This window comes from Sorex araneus, chromosome 5 (assembly GCF_027595985.1).
Source record: "Sorex araneus isolate mSorAra2 chromosome 5, mSorAra2.pri, whole genome shotgun sequence".
Classification (NCBI taxonomy): Eukaryota; Metazoa; Chordata; class Mammalia; order Eulipotyphla; family Soricidae; genus Sorex; species Sorex araneus.
Genome location: NC_073306.1, coordinates 79,821,167 through 79,844,867, shown reverse-complemented (window position 1 = coordinate 79,844,867; position 23,701 = coordinate 79,821,167). Strand labels below are relative to the sequence as shown.

Genomic DNA, 23,701 nt, shown 5'->3' with positions numbered 1-23,701 from the left:
TTCTGTCTGCAAGCTGTAGCCTGCCCATTTATTTCACTTGGGATTCTTGGAACTGATCTTGTAAGTATCTTTGTTAAAGACTAGCGGTTCATTTTTTGAACTTTTAGTCTAGGTTGTGCTGTAGATGAAGTTGGTTAGAGTGATAAGTAGCATTTAGGCCTCTTTTAGTATGTGTATCATTCATGGATGTTGAAAATACTGCGTTAAAAGTCCTTTGGTACACCTTTCAGAAAGTTAAAATATGGGATGAACCATAGAGATGATTAAAAACAAAACACCTAATACTGTTAGAATTTAAATATTTCACAGTATACAGTATTTGGCCTATGTTGTATCAGTTTTTCAGTTTTAAGAGGAGAGCAATTTTGTCTTGACATGGGTATTTACTTTTTTTACACAAAAGATTAATGCATGCCTTTTATTTTTTAATTTATGTGTTCATTAGGGATGGAACTCAGACACAAATCAATTACCTAAGGGAAATGGTAAATATAAATAGTACTTTCAAAACATTTATCAGGATGATTTCCTATTATTGAATGGTTTGTGGAGGTCAACAAAAATCTTTCCAGAGATGGGATTCATTGCCTAAAGAAACAAGGATGTGTATACCTACACACAGGAAATAATAGTTGCATTTGGAATAATATATAAGAAGCAGGAGGAGATAAAGTTTAAGTATGTAAGTTTTGAAGTAAAATTGCGGTTAAAATCTAGCTATGTTATCTGTAGGTATTTAGATTTAACAATATTGCAATATTCGTAGGTTTTAGGACATAAGGCTTATTTTACATAGTTCACCAGGTTTTGCATTTCAGGAACACATTCTCTTTTTGACTGTCAGCTGATAAGAAAATACATGTTGAAAGGAGTATATTTTAGTGAAGTTATCCCCTAAATGAATTGTGTTGTTTTGCCTTTGTTATATCATACTTAAATTTTCCCACTTAGAAAATTTCCAACCGTGGAAATGGTGGTGAGCATTAATTAGTAAAGAGAAAAGAGGAGTGACTGAGTGCATTTGTAATACACATAAGAACCCTAGGTGGGACTGAGTGAGGAATGTCTTCCAACAGTAGCTAGACTGAGGAAAGGAATTTTATCTTCTCATTGCTTGGAGTCATGGGAATTTCCTCAAATAGCATTTCCTTTCGCCATTTTCCGTTCTACATTTTTCTTTGTTTTGTTTATGTCTGTTGCTGGTACAGTCTTAAACTCTTTTCCCTCATTAATTTTTTGTCTACTGCTACTCCACATTTGAGCCAAGTTGTATCTTAAAATTTACAGATAAGACCTTTCTGTTTTCTTCTTGCTGTTCTTTTTTTTCTTTTTTGGTTTCTATCCTTTTGCCTCGTTACACAGTTTGTAAGTTTTATCTCTTCTAAAACAGCATTATAAAAGCATTTTCTGCTTACCCTATTTCAAGTGGTGTCGTATTGCCTACATTGTTTATTCATGCTGCCATATAAAGACTCTTTGTCTTGGCTGCTAGATATTGGTACAGTGATATTGAACAGAATGGAAGCTGTCTTTTTATTTACTGAGTGGTTGACATGAAATAAAGTTTGAGCATAATCAGAATATTCTCTGCCATTCTAAATGCTGCAGGTTTTAAAATACTATAGTCTTCCAGTGGGGCATTTATCTTAAATGGAGATATATGTAAAATGTAGGTGACATTATAACCATCTGAGAATGTAATTTACCATTTTAATTTATATTTAACTTCTTTCATTTTTTTATGTCACACCTGATATTGCTCAGAGGTTACTCCCAGTGATGATAGAGGGACCATGTGTGTTGTCTAGAATTGAACCTGTGGTCCCCCTTATATGCAAAACATACACACCATTCCATTTGAACTTTCTCCTCAACCCTTTTATATTTGTGCTTGAAAAGTATAAACTCAGGGCTGGAGCAATAGCACAGCGAGTAGGGCGTTTGCCTTGCACATGGCCGACACTGGTTTGATTCCCAGCATCCCATATGGTCCCCCAAGCACCACTAGGAGTAATTCCTGAGTGCAAAGCCAGGAGTAACCTCCGTGCATTGCCAGGTGTAACCCAAGAAGCCAAAAAAAGGGCATAAACTTTAATTTTTTGCTAAGTGATATTAAAATCAGGCACTTAATTTAATACTTTTTATAAAAGAAAAAAAGTGCTTAATTGGATGACAGATATAAGAAGGTCATTTGTAAGACATTTATGTATTGTAGAAGTCAGCGTTTTCCAATAGAAATATGTTGAATTATGGGGATAGAGAGATAGTGCAGCGGGTAGAGTGCTTGTCTTGTATGCGGCCGATCCAGGTTCAGTCCCTGGCATCCCATAAGCACCACCAGAAGTGATTCCTGAATGCAGAGCCAGGAGTAACTAGCCCTGAGCACTGCTGGGTTGACCCCAAAAGCAAAATTTAAAAAAATATTCAACCCAGTATGTCCAAAACATTTCATATAAATATAATTGAGATATCTTACAGCATATATATTTTTCTATATCCAGTCTCAAAATTCAGCATTTATTATATGTTTTAAGCAAATCTTAGTTCAGAGCATCTTAGTTCAGACTAACCAGACTTAAAGATGTTTCAAATCTAGATATAAGTTCTGTACAGATAATGGAGAAAAGAGAAAAGTAGAAATTTAACTGAGATGGTTGAGAAAATAGTACATCTAAGAACATTCATCTAAAGAAGTTATGAGGGTTAGGAGATAAAATATACTTGAAATCAGATAATTAGAGTGACTTGAATCCAGTTTAGTGAATTTGGTTTGTGTATTTTTGTCATTTGAGTATGTGTGGGGCTGGAGCGATAGTGCAGTGGGTAGGGCATTTGCCTTGCACGAGTCCGACCCGGGTTCGATTCCTCCGCCCCTTGGAGAGCCGGCAAGCTACCGAGAGTATCCCGCCTGCACAGCCGAGCCTGGCAAGCTACCTGTGGCGTATTTAGTATGCCAAAAACAGTCACAACGAGTCTCACCATGGAGACGTGACTGGTGCCTGCTCGAGCAAATCAATGAGCAACGGAATGACTGTGACAGTGAGTATGTGTGATCTTTGCTTGGTCATGAGCATGTAATAAATATTCAATTAATATTAAATGAATTAGTAATGAAGCTATAAGAAAATGCTAGAAAAAATGTACTAACAAAACTGTGAATCTTAGAAGGGTAAAGGGTTGCTGTGAGGGAGTGTTTTTATTCTCTGAGTTGCTGGATGGAGGATGATTAAAAAGAGTGAAAATTGAGAAAAGGTCTTTAGATTTGACCATTTTGAAAGACTTGCCTTTAAATCTTTTGTATAGATAAAACTTTCACACAGTCAAGTGCATATCTTATGAGTACATCTTAATGAAATTTTTTGTGTGTATATATAATGTATGTGTGTATATATAGTATATATATGTCTTCTACACAGATGAAAATACATTTTTCCCCCTCACTGAGAAAGATGCTTTGTTGCACTGTCTGTCAGTTCCTCAGTTCCTGTCCTTCACAGAGCAAACCACTATTGTGATCTATCACCACAGATGTTGGGCTTACAGATTTGGAGGGCGTGTGTGTGTGTGTGTGTGTGTGTGTGTGTGTGTGTGTGTGTGTGTGTGTGTGTATGGAGAGTAAAGAGTTGGGCCATATACTCGTGTGTGTGTGTGTGTGTGTGTGTGTGTGTGTGTATGGAGAGTAAAGAGTTGGGCCATATACTCTCCAGTCCTCAGGGCTCACTCCTGGCTCTGTGCTCAGGGATCATTCCTGGTGGTTCTCAGGGGACTATATGTTGTGCTGAGGATGAAATTAAAAGTTGGCCACATGTAAGACAAGTGTCTTAACCCCAGTATGGTCTCTGACCCCATATTTGTCTTAGTTTTGATCTTCTGGATTTTTGTTATCCTTTCTAAGGACACAGGGTTGATGCTTGGACCTCTTTTCTATCCTTGTGGGTATTGTGTGAATTTGGTTTTGTTTGTTCCTCTCTTTTAAAAAACTTTTAGGAAGTTTTTTAAACTTCACACCCAGTGATGCTCAAAGGTTAATCCTGGATCTGCACTCAGGAATTACCCCAGCAGTGCTCTGTGGACCATATGGGATGCTGGGGATAGAATCCAGGTTGGCCTGGTGCAAGGGTGTACTATTGCTCTGGCCCTTGTTCCTCCTTTTCTAGTTTATGTGTTGGGTTAGGTTGAATTTTTCTTATTTATTGATACTGCCCTTTTGATGAATTTCCCTCTTAATAATTCTTTTGCTTTATCCTGTATGATCTAATAGCTCATCTCATTGTCTTTGTTCTCCAGGTAATATTTTTTCTTTTGATTTTTGTGCTCAGGGCTCATTCCTGGCTTTGGCTCTAGGGATTATTCCTGGTAGGATTCAGGGAACCATCATGGCTTCAGGGATTAAACCTGGGTTGTCTGCGTGCAAGGCAAGTGCCCTACCTACTGTACTATTTCTCCAGCTCCTAGGTAATTTATTTATGTTTTGATTTTTTATTGACCCAAGTGTTAGCAGAAGCATGTTGTTTAGTCTATAGATAATTGAAATTTTCCATATTTTCTTTTTTATTTCTAGTCTGATAATAGTGTGATTGGAAAAGGTGCTTGATAAAATTTTGATTTTCACATATTTAGTGTTTGAGCAGATTCTAGAAAATGTCCCATGTGTTTTAGAATAATATATAATCCTTTTAGTATAGAAATTTCTATGAAGCTTGTGTTTCAGTCACTTGATTTTCTTGTTAATTTTTTAGTCTAAATCAGTGAGCCCTGGACTTAATTGGCCTCCCAGCCCTTTTTGGAAAAAATTAATGTGTCCCTCCCCTGTTCCCCCTCTCCTCCCACTTTAAATCAGTCTATTTAAGCAAACAAAGTGCTTCTCTGTCTCCTCTTTTCCTAGTTACCCCCATTACTACTACTGCCTCCTTGGACTTTTCCATTGCATTCCCTCTCCACCACCTTTGGTATCACCTACTTTGGGAAGCAATTGTCTAGATGATCTCAATTCTATAAGTGGTATGCTGAGATTGTGATGTCTGTTTCCTTTGAGGGATGTTGTGTGTTTGGATGTCTGCTTGTTAATGTGTGTGTACATTGATGACTATTAGATTATTATTGTATTGACCAGTTGATATATAATATTCATATTTGTTTCTTGTTACTCTTTTTTTTCCTTTTTTGGGTCATACCCGGCAATTACAGGGGTTATTCCTGGCTTGTACACTCAGGAATTACTCCTGGCAAGACTCGGGGGACCATATGGAATGCTAGGAATCGAATCCAGGTCAGCCTTGTGCAAGGCAAACGCCCTACCTGCTGTACTTCAGCCCTCTTGCTACCTTTTTTGATTGAAAGTTTGTTTTGTCAGATATGACTAGCAAATTACTGTCCTTGAATACCTTGCTCCAGTCTTTCACTCTGAGCCTGTTTGTTTTTACATCTAATTTGAGACTTTTATGAATAGTAAAGGTAGATTTTGGTTTACTCATTTAGCCATTCTGTCATTTGGTGAATTCAGACAATTAACATTATAAATCTCTCTTAAGCTTTTGGTTGTTTTATGTTTATTTTTTTCCTCCTGTTTCTAGCTGCATTTCCATTTGATTTTCCCTGTGACCCATTTCTTCATTTTTTTTCTCCCTTTGAAGCATCTTCCAGAGTTTTGTAGTTACTGTGCAGGTTTTAATCATACTTTCTGTATTAAAACAAGTTATTTTGTGTGCTGGTATTGCCGTATCTTTATTTGACTCAATGGGTTTTCTGTTCATCCTTCTCTTTTGTCTTTTGTTGTTTCATTTTCACCATTTTTTGGTAACTTTATAGCTGGTTGTCCATTTGTTCCAGACTGATCTTTTGTTTCTTTTTTTTTTTAAATAAATACTTAAAATGTTCTCCCCTTTTCTTTAGTGATGGGGAAGGGTGTCACATCATTGGATCATAAGCATCATGTGGTGCCTATGGGGTGCCACTCTTTAGTTGTGAGCTTGTACATGTGCCAGCTCAGTTTGTAGTCTTCAGTCCTGGTGTTCCTTTACATTGTAGTTGTGCTTGCTGAGGGTCACATCAGCTGTGGTGCTGACGTGCTTGTCAGGGGTTGTATTTCTTGGCTAGGGTATTTGCACATCTCTTTGTGGGGATTGCTAAAATTTTTTTGTTTGCTGGAGATCACCAGCAGCAGCACAGCCAGGCACAAATAGTACAGCAGGTAGGTGTGCACTTTGCTGTGTACAGTGCCTTAGGGGATTGAGAGTGTGGTTCTACCCTTACCATGCAGGCACTTGTAAGTCACCAAGCTGTCCCCTTGAGTCCCCATTTCTTTTTGCAGAACTTTCGACCTTTCTTGCAAATGGGGTAAGCTCTGTTTGTATTTGTCTGGGAAAGCCTTAATTTCTTCATCTTTGAATCACAATTTTAGGATAACATTCTTGGCTGGCAGTTTTTGTCTTTTAGTAGTATGAATTTTTTAATTCATATTCAATTCATTAGGTCAGGTCAGTAATTTAGGTTACATACATTTTAATAGCAATATTGTTTTTAAAAATATTTCTTATTGGGACTACTGGCAGCACTGGGGGCTGGGGGTGGAACATGAACTGCAGGGTATTGAATAAAAGTGCTCCCACATGCAAAGAATGTGTTCTAGCTTTTTGAACCTTCTTCTTGGCCCCTGAAATTTAAAAAGAAAAAAAGTTCTCCTGTGCACTTCATTATGGTATTTTCTGGAGTTTGCATAGTTGGTTGTGGTGCTTGCATACTAAAGCCTTGGTGCTTGCTGTGGGTCACATCTTACTTGTGTAGGTGTGTACACCTGTTTCCCCGGATTCATACTTCTTAAATTGTGTGTTTTGATTTAGTGCTTTCTGGCAGTCACCACAGTGCTTACATAGGTGCTTATGAGAGGTCACCCATACCTAGCTGCAAGATACTGTCATACCACTGGCTGACCCGGGTTTGATTCCCAACATCCCATATGGTCCCCTGAGCATCGCCAGGAGTAATTCCTGAGTGCAGAGCCAGGAATAACCCCTGTGCATCGCTGGGTGTGACCCCCAAAGAAAAGAAAAGCCAAAATTACAACTACTTAGGTAAGACCCTGTTCTGTTGGAATGTGAGGTTAAGACCCTGTTATGTTGGAATGTGTGTCTAAATTTCATACAGCAAAGACATGACACATGACAGGCTGGTGATGAATATTTAAGCATTGTGGATTAAATATCAAGTCTGATAGTAATATAAGATTTTAAAACTAAATACATAGATTATCAAGAACAAAGATAACAGGGAAATTGATCATACAAGTAAAACTTGGGAAGCTGAAAAGAAACAAGTTACTTACTTCTCAGATCTGAGAAGACAGGCTTTTTATTATTAGTGAGGAGTGCCTAGAGTTGGCCTGTAATTGGTACTGGAGAGCTCTGGAATAATTTAAGAATTGCTGACTGCCAGTACCTTAAAATAATTTTCTAGAAGTCCTATAGCAAGTAAGTAGCATCCAGGAGCTTCCTGGGAGATGATGGTGTCTTACTTCCGTCCAAGTCTTGGTGTTCAGAGGAAAGCTCTTTGTGCTTTGGAACATTTGGCATAGCACTGGCTATGGGTGTCTACAAATCAGTTTGTTAGAAAATCTGCTTGTTGATCTGGTAATCACCCCTAGTCTCTTTTCCCTAATTTTGAGATTACTAAGTTTAAACTTGTTCCTCCAGATGTGGGATTGGAAAAAATCTTGGTACAGTAAATGGATGACTAAGGAAAAAAAAAGACCAAAATTAACAAGATGGGGATCCACCAAGGATATTTTCCAGACTGAGCATCTTAAAGTGACATCTGTCTATTAACATAGATTTTTTTTTATTGTGTAGGTGTTTGATTTTTTCATCTTGAGGTGTTTTGATTTAAAAATATGAGATGAAGGATCATTAAATACTTGAGGATAAGCCAGAATGAAGGAGAAAGGAACAATTCAAGAGGAAAACATTTCTAAAAGTTACTGATCTATTTGGGAAAGAAAGGGATCATTGTATCTTTCATACAAGAAATAATACTTTGGGTGGGGGGGAGAGAGGGAGGGAGGGGTAGGGATAGGGAGGAAGAGGGAGGGGAGAGGCAGAGAGAGAGAGGGAGGGAGGGAGGGAGGGACAGAGAGAGGAGAGAGAGTACTAACGAATAGTAGGTAGGGAAGGCACTTGCCTGGTATGCAGTTCACTTGGGTTTAATTCTTGGCACCACATACGGTTTCCTGAACCCTGCCAGGACTGATCTTGAACATAGAAACTATGAATAAGATAGAAAACAGTCAGGTGTGTTGTCCCTCTTCCTTCCTGTCTCCCCCCCTCCCCACACCCTCCGCCCCAACAACAACACAATAATAACAACTGGGCAGGGTTTGTGTTGTAGCTCATTGGTAACATGCCTGCCTTGCATGTATGAGGCCTTGGGTTGATTCTTGGAACTGACAAAAATATTCAAAAGGAACAAAAAATCTTGAATCTCCACATTGAAAGGTTTACAGAATGCTCAGTGTAATGAAACAAGTGACACAATAAAAAGAACCCATCATGTTACCGTGAGATTTCAGACACCAGAAATCAAGGGAAGATCCTAAAAGCTTTTGGGGGGTTCAAGATTAAGCATGTAAAAATGTTTAAAAATAAGTAACTGAAAATAATTGGTAATGGATTCACACCATCAAACTCCTGAAGGAAAGGTATTCATTCCAATCTAATTCTATACTACTTTCAGCTGTTATGTGTGGGAATGACCTAAAATATATAAAGCTTGTATAAGGTTAGTAGAATACTTATATCAAGTGCAGTGTATCAGAGGACATTAGGAGAGGTCATGGACTCAGTGCTGGGATAAATTAAAAAGGGGAGGAATTCAGGCAGCTGTAGAGGAAAGAAGAGAACACCTAGGATGATGCTTTGCAGCAGTTCAGATTAGATTTATCAGGACAAAGGGAACTATAGTCTTTAGGAAAAAGATATTTGTAAGAGATTTTTATTTGTAGTTCTCTTTCTGGTATTTTTTTTTTAATTGGGCCATAAAATTAATTAGGATATCTTCTCTCTGTCAAGAGTATAAGATTTGGCATTAGTGACTTTTAAAAATTTGGTTTAACTAGCGGACTTGGATGTAGCTTACTGGTCAAACATAGTGCTTTATATGTGAGGCTCTGAATGACATATACAGGCCATCTCTTGGGTATCTTGTGAGAATTTATTATTATTGCTCTCAGGGCTGGAGCAATAGCACAGCGGGTAGGGCGTTTGCCTTGCACGCGGCCAACCCGGATTCGATTCCCAGCATCCCATATGGTCCCCTGAGCATCGCCAGGAGTAATTCCTGAGTGCAGAGCCAGGAGTAACCCCTGTGCATCGCCGGGTGTGACGCAAAAAAAAAAAAATTATTATTGCTGTCTTTATTTTTTTTACTTGTTGTAGGTCTATACACGTGTAATATACTTGTGGCTGTGTTATTTTGAGTTGATATCTGTAGTTTCTAAGAATTTGTTCATCTAGTTTGTTGTCATGTAGTTGTTGATTAATATCCTATAAAAAGGTTGGTAGTAATTAATTAGCCCCATTTTCATTCTGGATTATGGTAATTTGTCTTTACTTTTTTCTCAGTAATTTAGCTGAAGCCTTGTCAATTTTCTTGCTATTTTCAAAGAAACAACTTTGTATCATTGATTTTTCTCTATTTTCTGTTTCATTTCTGCTGTAATTTCTGCTTTGAGTTTTAGTTTGTTCTGGTTTCTGAAGGTGAAAAGTTAGGTTATTGGTTTGAAATATTTTAAGACATTGATTTGAGGTACATATAGTCACAAATTTCCTTTCACATAGTTTTGGTGTGTTGTTTGTATTTTTTCATTTCAAATGTATTTTATATGTTTGAAATGAAAATAAATATACAAATTTATTTTACTTTTCAATTTTAGAGTTGTTGATACTATTTCTATATTCATTTGAATTTTAAACTTTGTGAAGTCCATTGATTGAATTCTTTTAGGAACAGTTTTATTGATTGCTTTTTAAGTTTTTATGTGAACAAGTCATGCTTGCTTTCTTTTTTGTTTTGTACTTTGGAGAGTGGATTTGAGCCACTCCCAGTGGTGCTAAGAAACTATTCCTCATTTTGTGCTTAGAATTGACCCTTGACTGTGTTCAGGGTACCATAGGCAGTGTGGGAAATTGAACCAGAGTTGACTGAAGTGGCTTCTTGAACATTAATGTCGTCTTGTGTACTGTGTTTCCAGCCCGTCTTGTCATTTTGTATTGAAAAGTCTTTCTATAAAAACTGCGGCTCTACCACAGTACACAGAGTTAGATATCTCCTCTACCTATTTTTTTTTGTACTGTTATTTAATAGTCTTGCTGAGAAATTTCTTTGTCACGCATAGCAGTAAAGTCTCTAAACTAAGTGATTAGCTAATTGGATAGAAATTTCCAGAAATGCCTGTGTCCAGTATGTCTCTTGAGTAATTTTTGAGAAGCTCTGTGTGTGTTGGAACATGCTTTCAGTTCTCACCCAGGAAGTTTGAGACTTTGCCTCATCCTTCATTTCCTGTTTGTACAGTGATTGCAGGTTAGCCAAAAGTGAGCATTTAGTGCCTTTTCTGGGTCTTCTTGAGTATTTGCACAGCTGAGCTCTTATACAAACTTGCCTATACATACATCATCTAGAATCTCAATGACAGACCTTCCTTCCTTCCTTCCTTCCTTCCTTCCTTCCTTCCTTCCTTCCTTCCTTCCTTCCTTCCTTCCTTCCTTCCTTCCTTCCTTCCTTCCTTCCTTCCTTCCTTCCTCCCTCCCTCCTTCCCTCCCTCCCTTCCTTCCCTCCTTCCCTCTTTTCTTTTCTTCCCTCCTCCTTCCTCCTCTCTCAGACCCTTTTTTGTGTTACATTTAGCTATGCTCAGGATTTACTCCTGGCTCTGCACTAAGAATTACTTACTCCTGGAGGTGCTTGGGGAATCATACAGGATCACCCTACCTGCTGTACTAATGCTCCAGCTCCTAAAGATAGATTTCTAAACTTTCCAACTTTTCTTTTTAAGCCTTTTTATTAGCCTCATTTGTTGTCCATTGCCTCAGTGAGTTTATATTTGGAACAATTATCTTTGTATAAAAAATTGTTTCAAACAGATGTTTTTAAAGAATTGCTTAGGGAAAAGGGCTTTCACACTGGGTGAACTCTGAGGCCAGATTATAATAGATTTTGGAGTGGGATCTTTCTAAAAATTACCAGGCATACCAAATAATAGCAGTCTTATATGAATGGGTCAGTGAGGAGCTTCTGTCCCACTGAGGTCACTTCTCTGCTGCTGGTTTTCATTGGTGTTGGTGTTGTGAGATTTTGACTTTGAAAGCTGCTACAGGGTACAGCTGGAATACGGCAACATACAGTGCCTGATGTTCCATTGTAATCTTTTCCCATTTATTCTATTTATGCCAAGACACTGATCGGAATTCTGTCATTTATAATGTTTTCTAGATTTTTATTTTTTTTGGCTTTTTGGGTCACACCTGGTGATGCACAGGGGTTACTCCTGGCTCTGCACTTAGGAATTACTCCTGGTGGTGCTCAGGGAACCATATGAGATGCTCGGGATCAAACCCGGGTCAGCCGCATGCAAGGCAAATGCCCTACCCGCTGTGCTATGGCTCCAGCCCTAGATTTTTTTCTTTTTTTTTTTTTGCGTCACACCCGGCGATGCACAGGGGTTGCTCCTGGTTCTACACTCAGGAATTACTCCTGGCGCTGCTCAGGGGACCATATGGGATGCTGGGATTCGAACCCGGGTCGGCCGCGTGCAAGGCAAACGCCCTACTCGCTGTGCTATCGCTCCAGCCCCCCTAGATTTTTTTCAATAAATGAAACCTTTCAGGGGCTGGAGCCATAGCACAGTGGGTAGGTCATTTGCCTTGCATGCGGCTGACCCAGGTTCTATTCCCAGCATCCCATAAGGTCCCCTGAACACCACCAGGAGAATTCCTGAGTGCAGACCCAGGAGTAACCCCTGTGCATCACCTGGTGTGAACCCCAAAAAATAAAAAAAATAAAAAAAAATAAATGGGAGCTGGAGCAGTAGCACAGTGGGTAGGGCGTTTGCCTTGCATGCGGCCGACCCGGGTTCGATTCCCAGCATCTCATGGTCCCCTGAGCACTGCCAGGAATAATTCCTGAGTGCAGAAGTGCATCGCCAGGTGTGACCCAAAAAGCAATAAATAAATAAATAAATAAATAAATAAAACCTTTCGTTTTTCTGCATTTATCTACTTAGCATAATCTTTTTTTTTTTTCCTTCTTTTTGGGTTACACCTGGCAAGGCTCAGGGCCTACTCCTGGCTTTGCACTCAGGAATTACTCCTGGTGGTGCTCAGGGGAACATATTGGATGTTGGGGATCGAACCTGGGTCAGCCCCGTGCAAGGCAAATGCCCTACCTACTTGACAACTACTTGGACCCGATTAATATAATTATTCTTAAGTTCATCCATGTTGTTTATATTATTTCAGATGTCTGTTCAAGAATTAGCTGTCTGTCTTGGGGAGGGGCACCCAGCTGTGCTCAGGGCTTTATTCTGGCTCTTGGTGCTTAGGGATCACTCTTGGCAGAGTCAGGTTAATACGGGGTGCCAGTTGGCCTTGGTTGTGCAAGGCAAGTGGCCCTCCCACTGTACTATCACTGGGGCCCCAAGAATGAGCCATCTTTTATAAATGATTTCATCCCAAACTGCTACAGCTAATTTTTAGAGTTTGGAAAATATCTGTTTTTGTCTTTGTTGATTTTTATGGAGGCGGCAGGTTCAGGGGATCATAAAGATTTCTGGCGATTGAGCTTGGATCTACTGTGTGCAAGGCAAATGCCCTACCTGCTGTACTATTATTGCTCCAGCTCCTGATTCTCCTTTTTATATCCAGGTATTGACTGATTTGAATTCTGTCATTTATAATATATTTTTAGAAATTTTTATAAATGGAATCTTATATAATAGTTTTCTGCATTTATCTACTTAGCATAATCTTAGATCCATCCATATTGCATATATTATGTCAGACCTACTTTTAACTTTGTGAAGATAGGATGATTCACTCTTTTGCAAAGAAGGGCGGGACCCACACCTGGCTATGCTCAGGATTCAGTCCTGCAAAGGCTCAGAGGACCATATGTGATGTTGGGGATTGAACAGGGCAAGCTCCTTGACCCCTTTATTATCTCTCTGGTTTTGAGTTCATATTTTAAAAATTTAATTTTACCTCGTTTCCTTTTTGTGGTTGATGGTGCTTCTGTGATGATGTACTTTTGATGTGATGCTTATTAGGAGTACCACTTTGCAGTGCTGACCAGGGGTTTTATTCAGCTATGATGCTTGCACATACTTAAATGCGCTTTACCAAGAATTGCATGCTTTGTTGTGGTTGCGACCAGAATCTCATGGCATGGGGTGGGGGTGGGGGACATTGTGCTGACAATCAGACTTGTAGCACTGTTCCTGCAAGATTCCCCTGCATCTGGGTATTACAAATAAAGATGGCATTTTAAGTTTTTGTATAAATACATGTTCTCATCTCTTTTGGGAAATTGTTGGTATGGTTGGTCTTGCTATTTTAGGCAATTGTAGTTGTGTAGAGATAAATTTCATTGGAGTTTTCATCTTGTATTTCCCTAATCAGAAGTGATAATGCATTTTCATGTACTTACCTGCCATTAAACTGAAGCATTGCTTCAAGTCTGCCTTTTTTTTTTTAAATTTTTTTTTTTCTTTTTGGGTCACACCCAGCGATGCACAGGAGTTATTCCTGGCTCATGCACTCAGGAATTACTCCTGGCAGTGCTCAGGGGACCATATAGGATGCTGGGAATCGAACCTGAGTCGGCCTTGTGCAAGACAAACCGCCCTGCCTGCTGTACTATTGCTCCAGCCCCTTGTTTTGGGTTTTATTGTACTTGAAAAATTTAAAGATAGAGTGAATGAGATCTGACTGATAAGTAGTGAAGTGCAAACATTTGTAATTTAAAATATATTTGGAGATGTGAGTTTCTCAGGAAGCCATTGTCATACAAAATAATGTAGTTGTCACCCTAAAAGATTCCCATAGCACTTTGTAATTCATCCTCTTGAACTGCATGCCTCCTTTGTTTATTCTTTCAAACAGCTTTTTGTCTAGAATTGCTTTAACTTTGTATTGAGGCAAGGTACCTGAATTTTGGAGCCACACTCTAGGGGATAGCACAGCAGGTAGGATGTTTATACCCTGCATGTTGCTGATCTCTGGCAACCCATATGGTCCACTGAGCTCATCAGGAGAGACCCCTGAGCACAGAGTGGGTGTGGCCACAAAACAAGAACAAAAGTTTCACTCTGTGGAGAACAGACATTAGTTCTGGCTTTGCATGAGATTAGGACAATAGCGCCTCCCGTGGTTTCTTGGTCTTAATGTAGTTTCACACTAACTTGTTCTGATGATTATGTAGTAAGATAATTACTGGTGTTCTTCCTCTGCACAGTTGTCTTCTCTTTAGTCCTTTGTCCTGCAATTTCTAGTTGCTTTGACTTCTTCAGACTTCTGGCATGGTCTTTCCAACCTAGGGATACCACCTAACTTTAGTTGGATGCTCCTTGGGAGGATCTCCTCACTTATTTCCCTCCTTTTAGGGTCCCTTCAGTGGTATTCTGTCTTAACATTTGAGAACTGTCATTTCACACTTTTTTTTTTTTTTTTTTTGCTTCTTGGTCATAGGTCAGACCAAATCTTTTGGCCTTGTATTGTTTACTTGATATGTACTTAAAATGGTAAATATTACATAACATTAAATTTACTCTCAGAACCACTTAAAAATTTCTTTTATTGAATTACCACGAGATACACCATTACAAAGCGCTTCATGATTGGGATTTAGTCATACAGTGTTCCAATACCCATCCCTCCACCAGTTTACTTTTCCTACCACCAGTGTCCCCAGTATCCCTTTTGCCACCCTTTTCTATCTCTTCCTCCCCCCACCCCAGACTGCCTCCATGGAAGGCACTTTTCTTCTCTTTCCCTTTGTGCATATGGTTTGCAATACAAGTACTGAGAGGTTATCATGCTTGTTCCTTTACCTACTTTCAGCATACAGTTCTTATCCAGAGTGATCATTTCTAACTATCATTGTCCTGGTGGTTCTCTATCCCAACTGCCTTCTCCCTCAGCAGTTGAGGCAGGCTTCTAACCATTCACCAGTAAGTTGATGTACCTCATAATGGAGACATTAAATCCTTGTACGGAAATTACTAAGATGTTACAGGTTAAGCCTTCTGGGTTCTTGTTGTTTTAATTGAGATTTGTTGCCTTCTACAGTTTGGTGTGCTACTACTGTTTTTTCAGTGTTTGAGATGTCAGTGTTTGAGAATGATGGGTCTCATTCCCCTGAAAGAGCCTCCAATGCAGCATTGTTGGGAAGGAATGAGTAAAGAGAGGCTTCTAAAATCTCAGGGCTAGGACGAATGGAGACATTACTGAGACTGCTCGAGAAATTCGACGATCAACAGGATGATGATGATGATGATGATGATGATGATGATGATGATGATGATGATGATATGTCAGGAAGCTCAGTATTTTATTTTTTTTTTCTTTTTGGGTCACACCTAGTGATGCTCAGGGGTTACTCCTGACTCTGCACTCAGGAATTACTCCTGGTGGTGCACAGGGAACTATATGGGATGCCGGGATTTAACCTAGGTTGACTGAAATGCTGGGTGGCAGTTTTGGGATATGGATGTGACTGTTGGGGTTTCTGGAAATACTGGGAATTTGGGGGAGGTAGCCCATCTGACCCCGAGAAAGTGGAGATTTTAGTCACAATCCTGCATATCTGAATTTTCAGCAGGTTAATTTCTCAGTGAGGTCTGTCCAGAAATGATGGAGTCTGGTTGGCAGCATGGCAGCGATTTTTGGATTGTGGGAGCAAGTGGTTGCTGGGGGCTCTGTTTGGGTGGGCACTGGGCTCACCCGCCTTCACCAACCCCTCTTCCCCCACTCCGGGGTGCCCCAGATGATTCAGCCATGTGCAATGTCCAAGAGAAATTTGAAAGAAATTTTCTGTCTTGTTCTCTTTAAATATTTCTGCGTTTCTGGAGCAAGGCTAGTATAGATGAGCTGGCATGATGGTGCTGGGGGTGGTTCGTGGGTATGACTCCTGCGTACCTAAATTTTTGGCAGTTTAATTTCTCAGAAAACTTGGTCCCAAGTTGATGGAGTCCTGCTGGAAGCGTGACAGAGACTTTGGGATGTCAGGAAGCCTGAGGGTACTATCAGGCGGCTGATACTCTTGCCTAGCAACTTCAGGTTGACCCGGTAGTGGCCATGGTGAGGACTGGGACTGGGTTGGCAGCCATGTGTAGCTTTGGCCTTCCTAGCGGGCTGCAGCTACCAGTCCAATAGAGTTTGGGCAGGGGCCACTTGTCTCGTTGTCCTTGGGTCTGGTGTCCAGGTAGTTGGAGCCTAGAATGCTGAAGGACTTGACGAGATTTTCCTCCAAGACATGCTGCAGGTGGTAGTGGCAGCCAGGACTGAGTCGCATCATGGTCTAGGCAGGGTCCGGGGGTGGGGGGGGGTTGGAGCATAGCCATGGCCTTGCTTGATTCAGGTGCTCCAGACTGGATGCCGTGACTATTCGAGTAGAGCCTGGCCAGGAGGCATACTTGGGAGTCTCCAGGTAGTCAGAGCTCCAGGAGCTGAGGAGCCAGATTTTCCTCCAAGACACACTGTGGGCAGTGGTGGCAGCGAGGTTTGTGCTGGGGGTGCAGTGACTGCATTAAGTGCAGTGAAGATGCCCAGTCAGCCTCTCATGAAAGGAGCTAGGGACACCTCTGCAAGTTCATGACTGTTGCTCCCAACCCTGTTGGGACACAGGGTTGGACTCAAAAAGCACTCTTTTTGAGAGAGAATGTTTAAATGACGCTTACGTTCATTCCTGCAGATACTCTGACCACAGCACCCCACCCCCACTGTTCAGAGTGCTGAGAGCAGCTCCGCCAGCCCTGGAGCTTATTTTGGCTTTTGTGACCACACCCAGTGGTGGCCAGAGCTGTTCCTGGCCCTGTGCTCAGGGATCACTTTTGTCTGGCTTAGGGTACAGATCGAACCCATATTTGCTATGTGCAAGGCAAGTGCCCTACTTACTGTATTATCTGTCCAGCCCAGGACTGCACACATTTTTTGTGAGTGCACCACCTAACCTCTATTCACCAATCCTCTGAATATTTGGGTTGCTTCTACCTCTTCACTATATGAACAAGGCTGCAGTGTGTGGGGTTTGTAATTATCTCTAAGATCTCTTTGAGTTCATTCTTTTGGATATGTATGCAGACCTGAGATTGCTTGGGTAATACGGTAATTCAATATATTATTTGTTGTGCAAACACCATACGATATTCTGTAATTGCTTCAGCTTTGTACTTTTCTTCTAACAGTGCAGTTTCAGTTCTTTGAATCCTTGTCAGTACATGAACATTAAATTATAGTTTTGTTGCGGTTTTAGTTTATATTTTATTTACATTTCTCTTAGGAATTGCAGTGTTGGGCATCTTTATGTGCTTGTTTTCTCTTTTTAAAAATCATTTGATATTTGTCTTATTCTATACTTTGCCCAGCTTTTAATTGGGCTTTTGTTAATCTGTTGGAGTTGTAATATTCCTTATATATTTGGAATATGAACCATTACCAGAAAACGGATAAAAGTGTTTACCTATTCTGTAGATGCTCGTTGTACTCTGTTTGGTATTTCTTTTTGCATTACTTTTTAAAAAGGGATACACATGCGTAGTGCCAAATTCTTGGTACTGATTATCAATGAAATTAATTTATTCATTGAAACATTACACTGGGCTGATTTCTGTCATTTGTGGTGGTTTTTTTTTGTTTGTTTGTTTTTTGCTCTTTTTGGGTCACACCTGGCATTGCACAGGGGTTAGTTACTTCTGGCTCATGCACTCAGGAATCACTCCTGGCGGTGCTCAGGGGACCATATGGGATGCTGGGAATCGAACCTGGGTCGGCCGTGTGCAAGGCAAACGCCCTACCCGCTGTGCTATTACTCCAGCCCCATTTGTGGTGTTTTTGTTTGTTTTTTTGACTACATCTGAAATTGCTTAGGGTTTACTCCTGACTGTGCTCAGGACTCCTGGTAGTGGTTAGGGGAACCATATATATGGTGGCAGGAATTGAGCTGGGATGAGCAGCAAGTTCCTTAACCTCAGTAATAGCTCTCTGGCCTCATTTGTATTTTTAATAGGTGCCTTTATTTTCCAAAGTAAAATTAGTAGATCTAGAAGTGTGAGGATTTTTTTTCTCTCTGGTTATTGAAATGGCGATTTAACTCTTTGGCCTGAATTTTACTAATCTTTGGTCTTCCTTTGTATATTTTAAGACAATACAAAATTGTCTGTGGTTGGTTTAGTCTACATTTTTATGCATGTATTGTATGTCATCCAGTATAAATGCTGAAAAGACAAATGGATTCTTGCTCTCAGTGTCGACGTGGTAGTTCAGAAAATATGTATATAGAATTGATGCAGCATTTTCATTGCTTGCTATGGCACTTGAGAAACACAACTTTACGTAACTGAAAAAAAAAATGAAAGATCCAGGGTGGCTGAGCTAAGTAGTAGGAAACCACTCACCCCTTTTTATAAAAGTGTTAGCAAGTTAGAGATAGGAGGTAAGTATAGTTCACTGTTGGAGTTCCTGCTGGCAAAGCACTGAAACCAACTGCATGGACTGAACTGTGAAGACAATCCCAGGACCTGGACATAGGGTGACAAAGTGATGCAAGGAGGACTGACATTTCCCGGAGATTAGTATAGATTAATGATTGGCAATTACTGGTGGCCAGGTTTGGAACGTGAGATATTGACACCTATTGGAATCTAGACAGATAGCTTTGTTTCTTCTTATAAACCATAGAGACCCTGTACCGATTTTTGCCACATATAACTTTTAATTGAACGTTTTGCCTCCCTCTTACCACCTACCCTTGTTCCACACATTTTGCATTCCTTTTGCCCCTATATAATATCTGAATGTAAAATTGTGTACAGTGCATCAGCCTGTAGTCCCATCTATCGACTGCATCGGAATCAACTATGTGTATCCAGGTCACTGGATACTGCAAAACAGTATGAGTTCAACATGTTAAAAGGTGTGTTGGCTGAGATTGGGGCCTCTTCTTAGAGTTGAAAAGGTTAAATATAGATGAAAGAATGGAAGAGTAAAGGCTGGGAATCCATAAAGAAAGCTGACATAATTGATGAATAATACTGTAAGACTTGAACCTTCAATAAATGTAACATCTTTATGCTATCTATTATAAAATAATGGTTCGGGTAAGGTTAAATCAGACATTATAGCCCTGAAATGGAACAGTTTTAGTAATCTAGTTGAAAATAGTAGTAACTATAATGGTACCACTTTATGAGAATAAGTATTAAGAAGAATAGTAACTTGGTTGCTGTTCAGGGTGAAGGAGAAGGAGATTGGTAAAGTACTGTGATTAAAAAACATAGTACGCTTTCAGGATTTGTGAAATCTTATCAAAGTATTGGGGGTTAGATCTTTGATAGAGTGTTAGTGGAGTGTCTTTTAAATAAGTCAAGTTACACTAAAGAGTCCCTGGCATTTAATACTTAAATTGTTTAGATAGTTTTTTGACTACTGTTAATAAATCCTTTTTTGTCATACTGTAATTATTAGACTTGTTAATGTTTTTTGGTTTGTACATAGTAAAATTTTATTGTTGTTTTGAGGCTACACCTGGTGGTGGTCAAGGCTTACTCATGGTTCTGCACTCAGGGATCACTGTTGGTAGTGCTCAGGGTACTATATGGGGTGCCAGGGGATCAAATCCTGGTCAGCTGCATGCAAGGCAAGCACGCTACCCACTGTACTATCTCTTCTGCACATAGTAACATTTTAGGTAAACATTGATAAAAAATATTCTTACTTAAAAAATACTAATTTTTACTTAATTGCTATCACCAATTTTAATTGAAATTGAAACAGATATCAGTCTTTTAAAAGAGATTTAGAACCTCAGTTTCTCATTGGAATAGATTATTTTCCCCAGGATAAATGCTTAGCATTTATTTACTGAAAGTTAAGATGATCGTGTTTTGTTAGACACTTTCATACCTGAGGCAAAAACTAAATGATGGTTCTTACTGTATTCTTTCAGGTTTGATTTAATTTCGAATGAGATTTTTCTTGCGGCGAGATGTTAATAAGACAAAATCTAGGTAAGTAGAAAACTACTTTTTTAAATGTCACATATGTAGTAGGAAAAATGGAGGGGGGACAAAATTGAATGTTCAAGTATATCTTCAAGTACAGAATTGGTGAAGTTTTTGTCTTGTTGGTGCCAGGTTGATTGAGCCTAGGGCCCGATACACACAAAGCATTTTCCACCACTGAGCTGTAGGATCAACACATTTAAAAAAAAGTTTATTTAATCACTGTGAGAACAGTTACAAAGCTTTAGTGTTTTGAGTCTCAGTCTACAATGATCAAATATCCATCCCTTCACCACTGCACATTTTCCACCACCAAAAACCCCAGTATACCCCCATCCCACCCCTACCCCTGCCTCTGTGGCAGATAATTTCCATATTACTCTCTCTCTACTTTGATCATAATTCAATATTTTGACCCCAATCCCACCATTGTTATTTGGAATTTTCCCCCAACACTCAGACTACCGAAAAGGCAATAGTAGACAAATTGTTTTCTTTTTTTTTTTTTCTTTTTGGGTCACACCTGGCAATGCACAGGGGTTACTCCTGGCTCTGCACTCAGGAATCACCCCTGGCGGTGCTCAGGGGAGCATATGGGATGCTGGGAATCGAACCTGGGTTGGCCGTGTGCAAGGCAAACGCCCTACCCGCTGTGCTATTGCTCCAGCCCCAGACAAATTGTTTTCTATTGCTGGTTATGAATAGTACATGATGTTGGCCGTGCAATCTTGGAATTCTAAAGTTTTAATAATTAGGTCTGGAGAGATTTCTGCCAAGAGCTGCTCGGTTCCAAGATTTATTTGTGTCTCTGGGATCATGGCCGTTAAGAAGCTTAATAAGTATCAGGGGGTGGGGGGAGAGTTCGTGGGTGGCATTTCAGGGTTCTGCTGGGTGGGGGAGGCCCAGTGTGTGTTGTCACTGCTGGCCCGTACCTGGATTTTCCAATGAAATCTGGAAGATGGCAGCCACTAGAATTCCCAGTGAACAGGCGGAGGGACAGCACCCGCTCCCATCTGGGGTGGCCCAGTGAAGGTGGCCTAATGCAAAGTTTGGAGGCCTTTCTTTCTTTCTTTCTTTCTTTCTTTCTTTCTTTCTTTCTTTCTTTCTTTCTTTCTTTCTTTCTTTCTTTCTTTCTTTCTTTCTTTCTTTCTTTCTTTCTCTTTCTTTTTGGGTCACACTTGGCGATACTCAGGGTGCTCAGGGGTTATGCCTGGCTTTGCACTCAGGAATCATTCCTGTCGGTGCTTGGGAGACCATATGGGATGCTGGGAATCGAACCCGGGTCGGCCGTGTGCAAGGCAAATGCCCTACAGCTGTGCTGTCACTCCAGCCCCTCTTTTTTTTTTTTTAAATTGAACCACCATGAGAATAGTTGCAAAGCTTTTAGGTTTAAGTCTCAGTCATACAATGATCAAACACCCATCCCTTCACCAGTGCACATGTTCTACTACCAAGAACCCCAGTATACCCCCATCCCACCCCTCACCTTGCCTCTGTGGTAGATGATTTTCACTTTACTCTCTCTTACTTGGATTACATTCAGTTTTCGACAGAAAACCCACTATTATTATTTGGAATTTTCCCATAACAATCAGAGCTGCCGAAAAGGCATCATTAGATAATTTGTTTTCTATTATTGCTAATGAAGAGCTTATGAACTTGATTACTAAAATACCAGAAAGTGCGGAGGCATTTCTGCCAAGAGCTGCTGGGTTCCGAGATTCGTTTGTGTGTCTCTGGGCAGATCAACAGATTTTTAAATAAAATTTTGATATACGAAGATTTGAATTTTTTCATATACTTGTTTCAGTTGATTTAGGAATAAAATTTTGGCTATAAAATTGTAGATATTCACTTTCACTTTGATGTTGAGCTAAAATGCACCTTCTAGTGACTTAAACTTAGAAAATGAAATTGGTAGAAAATTTGGGAAATTGCTTCAGTATTCTCAAAGGATACTTTAGTGTTGATTTTGACTTTTGTTCATTTTACTTTATCTGTGAAGTATTTGCACAAATTAAGTTCTCCAGATTTTTGTGAATTTAGTGGTCAGAGTGGTAAATTACAGTTTATTGTTTTTCTTATGTGTTTCTACTTAGTGAATTGTCTATTCTGGTTCACTTTATATTTTAGGTCCTTGGACTCTCAGAATACTGAGTTGTGGTCATTTACTTTCAGTCTTATATGTGAAGGAAAGCTTTCTATTTTAAATTGTTGAAATGTTAAAAAAAAGACATTTTATTGAAAGGGGAAGATGGTGGTAGCATATAAACGGTCAAAAATGTATGCTTTGATAAAATTGCTGTTGATACATACTTTTCTATTGGGCTGGATGTTTCAGATATAAAAAATTAACTAATCTCAATTTTTAAAAAGCCAAGCATTCTAAATAATGTGCAATTAAATCATATATTCTGAATAAGTAGTTTAGGATTAATTTGAAGCATTTTACTTTTGTGGCAATAATGTAATATGACAGGGGTAGTTTGGAGAGAACTTCTTGTCCTCTATATCTTTGTTTCTTGTGCTTAATTAGTTTTTACAAGTACCTCCTATGAGAAAATGGGTCCTGCTGTGTAGAAAGATTTTATTTCACTTTTTTGGGGGTTAATATGGTCCTTTTCTATATTTTATAACATGTATTGTAACACATACATATTCCTATACATTTTCGTGAAGGGGAGAAGCTAGAGTTTTATACTTAAGATCTTAATTTTATTTACAGGTTGAATAATACCTATTAGAACTTTTATTCTGATTTTATATGGTTAAATATTGCTTAATGAGAGGCACTGGGTTAATATATTCTGATCTTGTTGCACAATATTTTTCTTTTATTATTAAGGTATACTTTTTATTATTTTTTCATTAAAATTTTTTAATTTAAATGAATTTTCCTTTGAGGTAAGCAGCCTTCTTAATTGTATAAGCATAGCTTAATTTTTTGTGTTCTTGAACTTTAAAGTACATAGTTATATAATATGTACACTTTTGAAATTTTAATTCATTGTTTGAGTTTCCTCATTGTTGTATAACTAGTTCATTTCTTATTAAACTGTTGGTTTTACCATTGGCTAATAATAAGAAAATTTGGGGAATTCAGCTTCATATGTCTTAAAGTGTATCTGACTCATTTGTACCCACCACCAACATTTCAATGCAATCACACCATTAAGATGACCCCATCTACTCATTTCTCTCAGTTCCACCATGTTTTTTAGAGACAAAGAGTTATTTTCATTATTTTTCAGTTTATTTGCTTTGATGGTTTTTATTCAGCATGCAAATGAAGTCATCCATAGCCTTTTACTGTGTAACTTCACTTAGCATATGCACCTCAGTTCTACCCATGTTACAAAGGGCACAGTTTCATCTTTTTAAGTAGTAGCACAATAATCCTGTGAGTGTATTTGTCCCACCTTCTTTATTTATGATCTTCTGTTC

General features: G+C 39.2%; 1 protein-coding gene across 13 annotated transcripts in view; it reads left to right on the top strand.

The window, feature by feature from the left end:
* ZNF644 (zinc finger protein 644) overlaps positions 1-23,701 on the top strand; it is a 91,251-nt gene that overhangs the window by 4,987 nt on the left and 62,563 nt on the right. For 9 of the 13 annotated variants that reach the window (XM_055138652.1, XM_055138645.1, XM_055138643.1 and 6 more), the window contains one exon: positions 20,203-20,263. In XM_055138652.1, the coding sequence (XP_054994627.1) occupies positions 20,242-20,263 (22 nt within the window). In that variant the 5' untranslated portion in view covers positions 20,203-20,241. Of the gene's footprint in view, positions 1-13; positions 61-20,202; positions 20,264-23,701 lie in introns of all 13 variants that reach the window. The other 4 variants (XM_055138642.1, XM_055138650.1, XM_055138646.1 and 1 more) reach the window with 1 other exon arrangement.